General features: G+C 41.1%; 1 protein-coding gene across 1 annotated transcript; it reads left to right on the top strand.

Annotated features, from left to right (window-relative positions):
• Positions 1–410: 410 nt before the first annotated feature.
• Positions 411–2,917, top strand: LOC116802667. Its single transcript, XM_032727034.1, has 2 exons — positions 411–1,087; positions 2,818–2,917. Exons 1-2 carry the CDS (start codon positions 529–531, stop codon positions 2,880–2,882), a joined length of 624 nt encoding a protein of 207 aa, XP_032582925.1. The 5' UTR covers positions 411–528; the 3' UTR covers positions 2,883–2,917.
• Positions 2,918–14,220: the final 11,303 nt, after the last annotated feature.

Here is a 14,220-nt window from a genome sequence, read left to right as displayed (position 1 = left end):
AGATCGAGTGTGGCCCTGATAGTGTGTGGCCATGCGTGTCTATCGAGAAGAGAACGAGGAAAAGCACACACACGCAGCGGCAAGAATCAATAAGAGGAAAACTACAGGGACACGCTTCGCAATTTGGATTAAATCTACGCTCCGTCATCAGAAGTGGGATCGTGCCTTCGTCTGCACACCATGGAGGACCAACTGCGCATCTTGATGGAGCACCAAAACCAAAGTTTCTTGGAATGGGCAAAAACACTGCAAGCGTCTGTGCGAGAACCTGCACAAAATGGCGTCGTCATATTGCCAAAGTTTAACGCCGACATTCCAGGCGCCGACGCTACTCAATGGTGCTTTACGGTTGATATTATTGTGGCTGAAAAACCTTTGGAAGGCAGTGCATTAATATTGGCTTTAACAAAATCGCTGGAAGGAAGTGCGTCCCAATGGCTGTCAGAAGTGTGCTATGCTGGTGTGACATGGTTGGAATTTAAGCAGTTATTCCAACAACGCTATGCAAATGCAGAGACGCCAGCCGCCATGTTTTTACAGTTACTGAACAGTCGCCCAGGCAACCGTGAATGCCTTGCCATATATGCTAGTCGCATGGAGACGTCACTCGTTTGCAAATGGAAGGGCTTGGATACCGAGAGGATTGCTGTGTCTGTGGTTTTGGGACATTTGGCCAACTTTGATCGCCGATTACAAAGAATTGCCTACACTGCCGAGATCAAGAATAGACGCGACCTACAGGCTGAGTTGCAGGTCTTCGCTTTTGACAGGCGCACACATCATTCTGGAAATGTGGAATCTGGAGGAATGCGAGCTAAGTTCGCGCCCTTGAAGTGCCATCTTTGTGGTAAAATGGGGCACAAGATGATTGACTGCCGAAACAGGAAGCAGAGCGCTGGCATGTCGAGACAGGATCACCGAGGAAGCCAATCATTTCAGCAGCATTCTAAAGGCAGTATAACTTGCTATCGCTGCCAGGAGCAAGGTCATATAGCTTCACAATGCCCCAAAAATATGGCAAGTGGTGGAGCTGGATTTCGGAACGAGAAGAGAGCTGAGCTGTGCGTGGTGGATGAACCAAAGACAAGTATGCTGCTACGAGGTGAGAACTTTCCAATTATCTTTGACTCTGGAGCAGAGTGCTCTTTGATTAAAGAGAGTTTTGCTAAAAACATAAGCGGTAAAATAATAAATAACGTAGTAAGCCTGAAAGGTATTGGAAATGCAAATGTTTGCAGTACAATTCAAATCGATAACAATATTCTCATTAATGGAAACAGTTTAAATGTAATATTTCATGTAGTACCAGATGATTGTATGTCAAATAATATCGTACTAGGACGAGAAGTATTAGCTCAGGGATATGCTGCTGTAGTGTCTTGTAAAGGAGTAGAAATAATTAAGAATGAAACCAAAACTGTTAATTCGTGCTCTAAGTTCATAGAAAACTCATTCGAAATAATAGAAAACAATCTATGCGGTAAAAACAAAAATGAAATAACAACATTGTTGAAATCCTACTCAGATTCTTTTATACAGGGAACGTCTCAGACTCGCGTAAATTCGGGAGAAATGAAAATTCGATTGATTGATGAGACAAAAACGGTACAGAGAAGACCATATAGATTGAGCCCCAGTGAGAGAGATGTGGTTTGAAACAAAGTTCAAGAATTATTAGATTGCAAAGTTATCAGACCGAGTAGCTCCCCTTTTGCGAGCCCTGTTCTATTGGTGAAGAAGAAGAATGGATCAGCTAGGCTTTGTGTGGATTATAGAGAATTGAATTGGGAATACAGTAGCTGACAAGTTTCCGTTGCCTTTAATATCTGATCAGATAGCCAGGTTGCGTGGTGCAAAGTTCTTTACCTGCTTGGACATGGCAAGTGGCTATTATCAGGTTCCTATGCATCCGAACTCTGTCGAGTACACGGCATCTGTCACCCCTGATGGCCAATATGAGTTCGTGTCGATGCCATTTGGACTTAAGAATGCGCCATCAGTCTTTCAAAGAGCAGTTATAAAGGCATTAAGCGAGGTCGCTTATTCGTATGTCATTGTGTATATGGATTGTAGCTCCAACCAAGGAAACGGCACTCGAAAGGTTAAAGATTGTTTTGGATATTTTATCAAAGGCAGGATTTTCATTCAATGTTGAAAAATGCTTCTTTCTGAGGACTTCTGTCCAATATTTAGGATTCGAAGTACGAGCAGGTGAGATTAGTCCAAATACTCGTAAAGTAGAATCTTTGAATGCCTTGCCACCTCCTAGGTCAGTGACAACATTGAGACAGTTCATTGGGTTAGCATCGTACTTTCGTCACAGCTAATGAAGCCTTTATATTTTCTCACCTCAGAGAAAAATAAATTTGAGTGGAATATGGAACATGAGGAAATTCGTAGAAAAATTATTCACATTCTTACTAATAAACCAGTTTTGGTTATCTTTGACCCGCAATATCCAATAGAGTTACACACCGATGCGAGTGCAATCGGATATGGTGCTATACTCTTGCACAGAATTGAAAATAAACCGTATGTAGTGGAATACTACAGTAAGACAACAAGTGTATGCGAATCTAAATATACTTCGTATGAGTTGGAAACTCTTGCGGTGGTAAATGCAGTCAAGCATTTCCGGCACTACTTACATGGCAGAAAGTTTGTAATATTCACTGATTGTAATTCTTTAAAATCATCACGAAATAAGATTGAGTTGTTGCCTAGAGTCTATCGCTGGTGGGCTTATTTACAGACATTCGATTTTGACATACAGTATAGAGAAGTCAAGCGTATGGCTCATGCTGATTTCTTTTCCAGAAATCCACTTCCTCCGGAAAATTCCCCTGAATATGCGAAAGTTGTTGAAAAGCGAATCGACTTAACTGAAGTATCTGAGGATTGGATTTTTGCAGAGCAACAGAAAGATCAAGATATCGTAGAAATCGTTGCCAAGCTGAACAATAATGAATGTCCATTCGATTTGGCTAAGACATATGATTTGAGAGCTGGAGTTTTGTATAGAATCATACAAAGAAATGGCAAGACCCTGTGTTGCCAGTGGTGCCTCGTGGATTTAGATGGTCAGTTATTAACCAAGTACATGAATCCATAATGCATCTGGGCTGGGAGAAAACACTTGACAAGGTTTACGATTACTATTGGTTTGAGGGTATGGCCAAATACGTTCGAAGATTTGTTGAAAATTGTATAACCTGCCGAGTGTCCAAATCATCTTCTGGAAAATTACAAATGGAATTACATCCTATTCCCAAAGTAAACATTCCGTGGCATACTGTTCACATAGACATATCAGGCAAGCTTAGTGATAAAAGCGATCGTAAAGATGTGTTATTGTACAGATAGATGCATTTATTTTAATTTTAATTCGACTTCTACTTTCGAATTTAGTTTAGTTTCTTCGATTTCCATGTTCGAGAATTTGTTTTTATAGGAAACGCCGTTGTTGTTGTAAGTACTGCCACAAATACGCACAACAACATTAATAATGTTAAAGTCTTTTTATGAGGTTGCCAAGCCCCACATATAAAATAAAAGCCATCTTCATTTTATTTTGACTTTAACTTTTGATTTCGTGGAATCATTTTGTAATATTTTTATTTTGGTAAATTGTATTTATTTGTATTATAACAAATATTTATTAACGATAAGGATATTATACAATAATGATCCTTCCGCAGGTTCACCTACGGAAACCTTGTTACGACTTTTACTTCCTCTAAATAATCAAGTTCGGTCAACTTTTGCGAAACAACCGTAACACGCAAGGCGTCACAGTGATCACGCCCGGAGACCTCACTAAATAATTCAATCGGTAGTAGCGACGGGCGGTGTGTACAAAGAGCAGGGACGTAATCAATGCGAGTTAATGACTCACACTTACTGGGAATTCCAAGTTCATGTGAACAGTTTCAGTTCACAATCCCAAGCATGAAAGTGGTTCAGCGGTTTATCCGGACCTCTCGGTCTAGGAAATACACGTTGATACATTCATTGTAGCGCGCGTGCAGCCCAGGGCATCACAGACCTGTTATTGCTCAATCGCATTATTGCTAGACGCAATTTGTCCATTTAAGAAGCTAGTGTCCTTATAATGGGACTATTAAACGTGTTTACAGCGCAGAGGTTTTTTGGTAACTGAATTCAAATTATGTATACTTGCTGCACACAGGCAGCGTCAAAATATGCGAACAAAGAGTGATCGCCGATTAGTAGCGAAAACATTCAAAAAGGAGGCAACGCAGGCAACTTGAGTGTTTGAGTACACAAGTTTCTTATATACATACATCGTTGTTCATTATACATATATGTTCATTATATATTCAACACTCCTTCTCAACGTTGTATGTTTACATATTCACTCAAAACATTCCCATTAGCTTAATACATCTATTATGCTTAATTCTACTTAAGTTCTTTGTTAACACATCCGCTATCATGTCTTCAGTGGGAACATAACTAATGCTTACAATTTTATCCTTATATATATCTCTTACATGATGATACTTAATGTCAATGTGTTTGCTTCTTGTATGGAACCTAGGATTTTTAACTAAGCATTGCGAACTTTGGTTGTCGCTATAGATCTGCAAAAGTCTTGATATCTCCGAAACCCATTTCGGCAACCAGCTTCCTGATATAGACCGCCTCTTTGGCAGCCGAGGAGAGAGCTATATATTCGGCCTCTGTGCTGCTCAGAACTACAATACTTTGCTTCTTGGATTCCCAACTAAAGGCAGCACCAGCAGCAAAAAACGCCCATCCAGTATATGATTTGCGATCTGAAGAATCGCCAGCCCAGTCTGCATCCACTTAGCAGTGAATGCTCTGCCCAGTTCTTCTGTAGTGTAGTTTCTTCTCGGAAGTGCCCCTCAGGTAGCGTAAGATACGCTTGGCAGCCGCCTCGTGCTCCTTATGAGGATCTGCATTCCGCTGTGCCAACTTCACAGTAGAATGCAATATGTCTGGACGAGTCGTCATCGCCAGATACAGAAGGGACCCAATCAATGACTGATAAGATTCCTTATTCACACGATCACATCCCTCGTCGTCGCATTTTATCTGATGGCCAGCCTCCAATGGAATACTGCTTGGCTTACAATTTTGCATTCCGTAATCGTTGAGGAGTGTCTCCACATACTGCTTGTGCCCAATTTTGATACTTCCAGTTTCACTCTCTCTCTCAATTTCCATGCCAAGAAAATGTTTAAGATCGCCGCCGACGACCACGTCAAACTTCTTGGAGATAAGCAACTTGATCTCGTTGAGGTCATCTTTGTTGGAGTTTGCTATGATCAAGTTATCCACGTACACCACAATTAGACCCAGATTGTCATCAACTTTGCGCACGTACAAACAAGGTTCACTAGGACAAGGAGTGAAACCAATCTCCAATAGCACGGCATTCAGTCTCTCGTTCCATTCGCGTCCACTCTGTTTAAGGCCGTACAGTGATTTGTGGAGTCTCAGAACGCGTCTCGGAAACTGCTCATCTATAAAACCTTCAGGTTGCCTCATGTACACCACATCATGTAATTCGCTATTTAGGTACGCTGAAGAAACGTCCATCTGGTGCATGAACATGCCATGTTCAACTGCCGATGCGATGACCAATCTTATTGTGGAGTACGTGGCAACGGGAGAAAAAGTTTCGAAATAATTAATACCCTGGCGCTGTGCGCACCCTTTGCCCATTCTTGTCTCGTTTTAACGGAAAGACCCATCTGCAACCAATAGTCTTCTCGCCTTTCGGTAGGTCAACCAGTGACCAAGTTTTGTTTGCTCGGTAGCCATCCATCTCCCTCTGAACAGAAGCTTTCCATTTATCGCTGTGATCACCGTTCATAGCTTCTTCAAAACTTCCAGGTACAGCAATGTCCTCAGTCGTCAGGACATTCAGCATCTGGCATTCTTTCCGAGGTCGTCCTGGGAGACCAGATCGCACTAGCTTCGGTCGTCCCGGAGCTCTTTGTGCTTCTTTTTCTGCAAGCTGCGCGTTTTTCGGATCTACGTCTTCTGGCTCTTGTTCAATACTTGCTCGTTCGTCATCGGCTGCCTCAGGTTCCACATTAGGAGGATTATTAGACAACTCACCAACCACAAGCGTAGATTTGCCTTGGAGTTCAACCAATTTTAACTCCGTTTCACCAGGCAAACCACTTCTGCCCAAGTCATCTTCGAAAAACATGACGTCCCGCGCTTCGATCATCTTCCTCTTCTCATGGCTATACAGTCGATACGCCTTTGCCGTTTCGGAGTAGCCAACCAGTATATGCTCCTCACCCTTCGGAGCAAACTTCGTCTTATGTGTCTTGTTCAACACGATGGCTTTGGCACCAAAGACACGGAGGTGCCCAACGTATGGCTTTCTTCCTGTCCATACCTCAAAAGGAGTTAAACCAGGCAACGTTGTTGTTTCTGCACGGTTCCTCAAGTAGGATGCTGTCTTGATCGCTTCAGCCCAAAAACTTTCATCAAGGCCAGCACACAGTAACATGGTACGGGCCATTTCCACTAATGTTCTGTTCGCTCTCTCCGCTACACCATTTTGTTGGGGGTGTGCGGCACTGTTAGCTGCCTTTTAATGCCATGACTAAAAAGAAACTGTTCAAACAAGCCACTTAAATATTCACGACCATTGTCATTTCTCAATATTTTCAATTTTTTACCCGTTTAATTTTCTACAAATGATTTGTATTCTTTAAATTTTTCAAAAACCTCATCTCGCGTTTTTATAAAATACACCGTTACGTATCTGGATTTGTCATCAATAAAGGTCACAAAGTAACGTGCACCACCATTTGATTTTTTATTAATCGGGCCACAAATATCGGTATGCACTAGACCCAGAATTTCTTTTGCGCGATTTTCACTGGCCTTTGGAAAATGCTTTACACTAATTTTGCCTTTTGCACACGACTCACAAGCAATGTTTTCGTTAAAATGTAACTTCATGCTTTTCACCATATTTTCTTTTATCATTTTATTAAGGCTTCTGAAATTTAGATGTCCGAATCTATTATGCCATAATTGCGATGAATTTTTGTTTTGCGCATTGTAACATTTATTCTTGCATTCTCAAACAGAAACAAATTTTCACGTTTCTCTGCCTTTAGTATTACAGTTCCGTCATTCTCAATTACACTCGCGCCTTTTTCTGAGAATTTCACGCAAAAACCTTTTTCGATCGCCTTCGACACTGACATAAAATTATATTGAAGTTCCTGTACATAAAGAACATCAACAAGCTTTATTTCGAATTCGCGCCATTTCACAATCACTGTGCCACGGCCAACGGACTCAATACAGTTATTTCCCGCCAATAGAATACGCTCTTTATGTTCTTTAAATTCCGAAAAAATGTCTCGCTCACAACACAAATGAGCAGTGGCTCCACTATCGAGACACCATGTACCTCGCGACATTTCACTCACACTTGAGCCATAACACACTGCAGAATATGATCTCTGCTTTTTATTATTTTCAGTTTTTCTTTCTCTATAATTAACAGCTTTGTGGCCGCGCTGCCCACACGAACAGCACTCAAACGATCTTACACTTTGCTTCTGACGTCGTTCGTAGGAACAGTTATTTTTCGTATTGCTCTTCGAGGTAGGCTGTTCAACCCGAGTCACGTATGCCCTTTTCTCGAAAACTTCTTCGCACTCTTCGTTCACCCTAAGCCAGTTGAAAACGGGGGTGAAGTATCCCGTGTTTGCATGGCAACTACGATATTTTCAAAGCTTTTTGGAAGTCCAGTTAGCAGCAATACACTTTTAGGTTATCACCTAGTAAAATATCGAGTTCTTCCAATTTTTCACAATTCATGAATTCATGAATTCACATAGTCTGTCACATTATCACCTTGCTTCATTTTTAAGCGAATGAGTTTTTGATAGAGCTGCATTTGAATTAACGGTCCGACCGGCTTATGTATTTTTTCTAAAATGTTCCACGCTTCCTTTGCAGTCACACACGACTTAATGTGCATCATTTGGGACGGTTTTAGATGCAAAATAATGCTCGACAGAGCTTTCGCGTCTTTAGTGTTTCATTTCGTAGGCTCTGGCGCATCATCGGGTTCCTTCACACTACCACATACCACGTCCCATAAATCTGAAGCTATCAGAACACTACGCATGGACATTGACCAAATGTCATAATTGCTCTCATCGAGCTTATCAATGTTGACCGTAATACTCATTTTGAATTTTCTTTTTTCGTAAAGACAAATTCACTTTTAATAGTCACTTTCCGAATCTTCTTTTTCGTAAAGACAAATCCACTCGAGTTACAGCACCAAACTTGTGTCTGGGCCCATAACCTATTAAACGTGTTTACAGCGCAGAGGTTTATTGGTAACTGAATTCAAATTATGTATACTTGCTGCACACAGGCATAGTCAAAATATGCGAACAAAGAGTGATCGCCGATTAGTAGCGAAAACACTCAAAAAGGAATTAACCGTTGCTCGCAGGCAACTTGAGTGTTTGAGTACACAAGTTTCTTATATACATACATCGTTGTTCATTATACATATATGTTCAATATATATTCAACAAATTTTAATTCGACTTCTACTTTCGAATTTAGTTTAGTTTCTTCGATTTCCATGTTCGAGAATTTGTTTTTATAGGAAACTCCGTTGTTGTTGTAAGTACTGCCACAAATACGCACAACAACATTAATAATTTTAAAGTCTTTTTATGAGGTTGCCAAGCCCCACATATAAAATAAAAGCCATCTTCATTTTATTTTGACTTTAACTTTTGATTTCGTGGAATCATTTTGTAATATTTTTATTTTGGTAAATTGTATTTATTTGTATTATAACAAATATTTATTAACGATAAGGATATTATACAATAATGATCCTTCCGCAGGTTCACCTACGGAAACCTTGTTACGACTTTTACTTCCTCTAAATAATCAAGTTCGGTCAACTTTTGCGAAACAACCGTAACACGCAAGGCGTCACAGTGATCACGCCCGGAGACCTCACTAAATAATTCAATCGGTAGTAGCGACGGGCGGTGTGTACAAAGAGCAGGGACGTAATCAATGCGAGTTAATGACTCACACTTACTGGGAATTCCAAGTTCATGTGAACAGTTTCAGTTCACAATCCCAAGCATGAAAGTGGTTCAGCGGTTTATCCGGACCTCTCGGTCTAGCAAATACACGTTGATACATTCATTGTAGCGCGCGTGCAGCACAGGGCATCACAGACCTGTTATTGCTCAATCGCATTATTGCTAGACGCAATTTGTCCATTTAAGAAGCTAGTGTCCTTATAATGGGACTATTAAACGTGTTTACAGCGCAGAGGTTTTATGGTAACTGAATTCAAATTATGTATACTTGCTGCACACAGGCAGCGTCAAAATATGCGAACAAAGAGTGATCGCCGATTAGTAGCGAAAACACTCAAAAAGGAATTAACCGTTGCTCGCAGGCAACTTGAGTGTTTGAGTACACAAGTTTCTTATATACATACATCGTTGTTCATTATACATATATGTTCATTATATATTCAACACTCCTTCTCAACGTTGTATGTTTACATATTCACTCAAAACATTCCCATTAGCTTAATACATCTATTATGCTTAATTCTACTTAAGTTCTTTGTTAACACATCCGCTATCATTCTTCAGTGGGAACATAACTAATGCTTACAATTTTATCCTTATATATATCTCTTACATGATGATACTTAATGTCAATGTGTTTGCTTCTTGTATGGAACCTAGGATTTTTAACTAAGCATTGCGAACTTTGGTTGTCGCTATAGATCTGCAAAAGTCTTGATATCTCCGAAACCCATTTCGGCAACCAGCTTCCTGATATAGACCGCCTCTTTGGCAGCCGAGGAGAGAGCTATATATTCGGCCTCTGTGCTGCTCAGAACTACAATACTTTGCTTCTTGGATTCCCAACTAAAGGCAGCACCAGCAGCAAAAAACGCCCATCCAGTATATGATTTGCGATCTGAAGAATCGCCAGCCCAGTCTGCATCCACTTAGCAGTGAATGCTCTGCCCAGTTCTTCTGTAGTGTAGTTTCTTCTCGGAAGTGCCCCTCAGGTAGCGTAAGATACGCTTGGCAGCCGCCTCGTGCTCCTTATGAGGATCTGCATTCCGCTGTGCCAACTTCACAGTAGAATGCAATATGTCTGGACGAGTCGTCATCGCCAGATACAGAAGGGACCCAATCAATGACTGATAAGATTCCTTATTCACACGATCACATCCCTCGTCGTCGCATTTTATCTGATGGCCAGCCTCCAATGGAATACTGCTTGGCTTACAATTTTGCATTCCGTAATCGTTGAGGAGTGTCTCCACATACTGCTTGTGCCCAATTTTGATACTTCCAGTTTCACTCTCTCTCTCAATTTCCATGCCAAGAAAATGTTTAAGATCGCCGCCGACGACCACGTCAAACTTCTTGGAGATAAGCAACTTGATCTCGTTGAGGTCATCTTTGTTGGAGTTTGCTATGATCAAGTTATCCACGTACACCACAATTAGACCCAGATTGTCATCAACTTTGCGCACGTACAAACAAGGTTCACTAGGACAAGGAGTGAAACCAATCTCCAATAGCACGGCATTCAGTCTCTCGTTCCATTCGCGTCCACTCTGTTTAAGGCCGTACAGTGATTTGTGGAGTCTCAGAACGCGTCTCGGAAACTGCTCATCTATAAAACCTTCAGGTTGCCTCATGTACACCACATCATGTAATTCGCTATTTAGGTACGCTGAAGAAACGTCCATCTGGTGCATGAACATGCCATGTTCAACTGCCGATGCGATGACCAATCTTATTGTGGAGTACGTGGCAACGGGAGAAAAAGTTTCGAAATAATTAATACCCTGGCGCTGTGCGCACCCTTTGCCCATTCTTGTCTCGTTTTAACGGAAAGACCCATCTGCAACCAATAGTCTTCTCGCCTTTCGGTAGGTCAACCAGTGACCAAGTTTTGTTTGCTCGGTAGCCATCCATCTCCCTCTGAACAGAAGCTTTCCATTTATCGCTGTGATCACCGTTCATAGCTTCTTCAAAACTTCCAGGTACAGCAATGTCCTCAGTCGTCAGGACATTCAGCATCTGGTATTCTTTGCGAGGTCGTCCTGGGAGACCAGATCGCACTAGCTTCGGTCGTCCCGGAGCTCTTTGTGCTTCTTTTTCTGCAACCTGCGCGTTTTTCGGATCTACGTCTTCTGGCTCTTGTTCAATACTTGCTCGTTCGTCATCGGCTGCCTCAGGTTCCACATTAGGAGGATTATTAGACAACTCACCAACCACAAGCGTAGATTTGCCTTGGAGTTCAACCAATTTTAACTCCGTTTCACCAGGCAAACCACTTCTGCCCAAGTCATCTTCGAAAAACATGACGTCCCGCGCTTCGATCATCTTCCTCTTCTCATGGCTATACAGTCGATACGCCTTTGCCGTTTCGGAGTAGCCAACCAGTATATGCTCCTCACCCTTCGGAGCAAACTTCGTCTTATGTGTCTTGTTCAACACGATGGCTTTGGCACCAAAGACACGGAGGTGCCCAACGTATGGCTTTCTTCCTGTCCATACCTCAAAAGGAGTTAAACCAGGCAACGTTGTTGTTTCTGCACGGTTCCTCAAGTAGGATGCTGTCTTGATCGCTTCAGCCCAAAAACTTTCATCAAGGCCAGCACACAGTAACATGGTACGGGCCATTTCCACTAATGTTCTGTTCGCTCTCTCCGCTACACCATTTTGTTGGGGGTGTGCGGCACTGTTAGCTGCCTTTTAATGCCATGACTAAAAAGAAACTGTTCAAACAAGCCACTTAAATATTCACGACCATTGTCATTTCTCAATATTTTCAATTTTTTACCCGTTTGATTTTCTACAAATGATTTGTATTCTTTAAATTTTTCAAAAACCTCATCTCGCGTTTTTATAAAATACACCGTTACGTATCTGGATTTGTCATCAATAAAGGTCACAAAGTAACGTGCACCACCATTTGATTTTTTATTAATCGGGCCACAAATATCGGTATGCACTAGACCCAGAATTTCTTTTGCGCGATTTTCACTGGCCTTTGGAAAATGCTTTACACTAATTTTGCCTTTTGCACACGACTCACAAGCAATGTTTTCGTTAAAATTTAACTTAATGCCTTTCACCATATTTTCTTTTATCATTTTATTAAGGCTTCTGCGTGCAGCCATTTCTCCAACACAGTCCAGGAATGGCTGCACGCAATCGAAAAATGGACTGCCAAATGGAATGTGGCCATTAACTCGTCAAAGTCAGCCTGTGTAACTTTTTCCCTGCGACCCGGAACCTGCACAGATCTGACCTTCGATAGAAGCCCTATCACCAATGCTAGATCGCACTGCTACCTAGGAGTTCATCTAGATCGGAGACTGACCTGGAGGGCCCACATCACGTCGGTCAAATCTAAGTCACTGGCGAAGCTAAAAAAACTCGACTGGCTCTTCCACTCCAGCAAACTTCAAATGAGCTCTAAGGCTCTTTTAATCAAAGCCATTTTCGCTCCAACGTGGAGTTATGCCATCCAGGTGTGGGGAACTGCTGCCAAATCCCAGCTTAATAGGCTCCGTGTGGTCCAGTCGAGAGCTGCACGTCTCGCATCTGGGCTCCCCTGGTACGTGACGAACATGGTCATCGAAAGAGATCTGAAAGTTACCCTTCTTGGGGATCAGATTTATTTCCACAGCAGCCGTTATGCCGACAGGCTTATGGCCCACCCGAACCGACTAGCAACTATCCTAGCTGATCCCATCTCCCTCCGAAGACTGAAGAGGGTACACCCCAGCGATCTCCTTACCGGAGGATAATATAACATATTTCATTTTAAGTAATTGATAACTAGACTAGATTTTTCTTTCTTTTGTACTTTATAATTAAGATACCAATTGGTCTCATATATCTTTATCACACATTAGGTTATGTACAGAGGAATTACTGAACGATTCCTTTTGAAACCTTAATAAATAGAATTAGTATACAAAAAAAAAAAAAATAAATAAATAACTAAATTTGTTAACTCGGAAAAAACAGAAAACATTTTCTTATCTCACGCCGGCCTGTGCGTTAAAAAGTGAGAGACAAGTCACCAGCCTAATGGGCAGGGTCGTTTTCAGTTTCGCTCTGGTGTTTACTGTTTTTGAGAAGTCCACAGAGGGATGGGCCCAATGGGCACAAATTGCAAGTTTAACGCTCCTTATCCACTGTTGTTTGTTGTTGTCCATATGCCGACTCTGCAAGGCAGAGTCCAAAGTTTAGGATGCGTGTTGTTTTCCACAGCAAGGACTGCAGGTTTGCGACTAAAGTTAAAGATATTTATAATCTTATTTTCGAAATTTTTATTTGATTTTGATCACCGAACTTTACTGACGTATCGATCGAAGCGAATGTGTTTAATTGGTGGAAAAAATGCTCTTCCATTAAAAAAATATATTATAGAAAAATACTTTGATGAAAACTATTTAAAACCGAAACGATAAGGGCGATGTAAGTTTATATAGCTAGGGATCAAAGAATCCTGAGATAACACTGACGCGTTATCACAAATAAAAATAAATAATATTGCAAACAGCGATATAGAACAATCAAGCTCAGATCAACACAGCATTCTGCTGAAAGTAGTTTTGAAAATGTAATACAAGGGACCAGTTTCAACCACAACTTATATTAACAGGGAGGTATACAATACATAAGTCATTGAGAGTTTTAGATAAAACACGACATATAATCGAATATGACACACCAGAAAATATAGTAGGAATATTAAGATAATATCTACCACCAAACACAACGGTACATTACATTGCAAATTAGAATATCTGTATCATATCCAATTACCATTAAGAAATAATTTTACTACCAAATTTCTTTTTACAAAAATATTTTTGCAAGACGTAGAGAATAATGAAGATAGGGCTATCATAATAGAAGAAACACATAGTCAAGCCAAAGACACTAGAATAACAAGCCATAACGCAATAACGGCCATACACATTGGTTTGGCACTATGCAGCCACTTTTTTGGTGACGGCCAAAATTGGTGTCTATCCGCTCGCTTACGCTGAGAGCGTAAGAAATCTAAAAATAGAATTTTATTGCTTGTGTGAGTAAAAACAATAGGAGAAAACGTGTGTATTTGTGCGCGTACTTGTGCTAGAAGACG

Source organism: Drosophila sechellia, unplaced genomic scaffold (genome assembly GCF_004382195.2).
Source record: "Drosophila sechellia strain sech25 unplaced genomic scaffold, ASM438219v1 U_199, whole genome shotgun sequence".
Lineage (NCBI taxonomy): Eukaryota > Metazoa > Arthropoda > Insecta > Diptera > Drosophilidae > Drosophila > Drosophila sechellia.
The sequence above is the reverse complement of the archived record's forward strand: the minus strand, read 5'-3'. Positions and strand labels throughout refer to the sequence as shown.

Bases quoted from the DNA above. Each gene is read 5' to 3' on its own strand.
- LOC116802667 (XM_032727034.1), top strand. From the start codon at position 529: ATGTTTTTACAGTTACTGAACAGTCGCCCAGGCAACCGTGAATGCCTT. The intron at 1,088-2,817 runs GTATGCTGCTAC...TTTCTTTTCCAG, and splicing joins GGTGGATGAACCAAAGACAA to AAATCCACTTCCTCCGGAAA.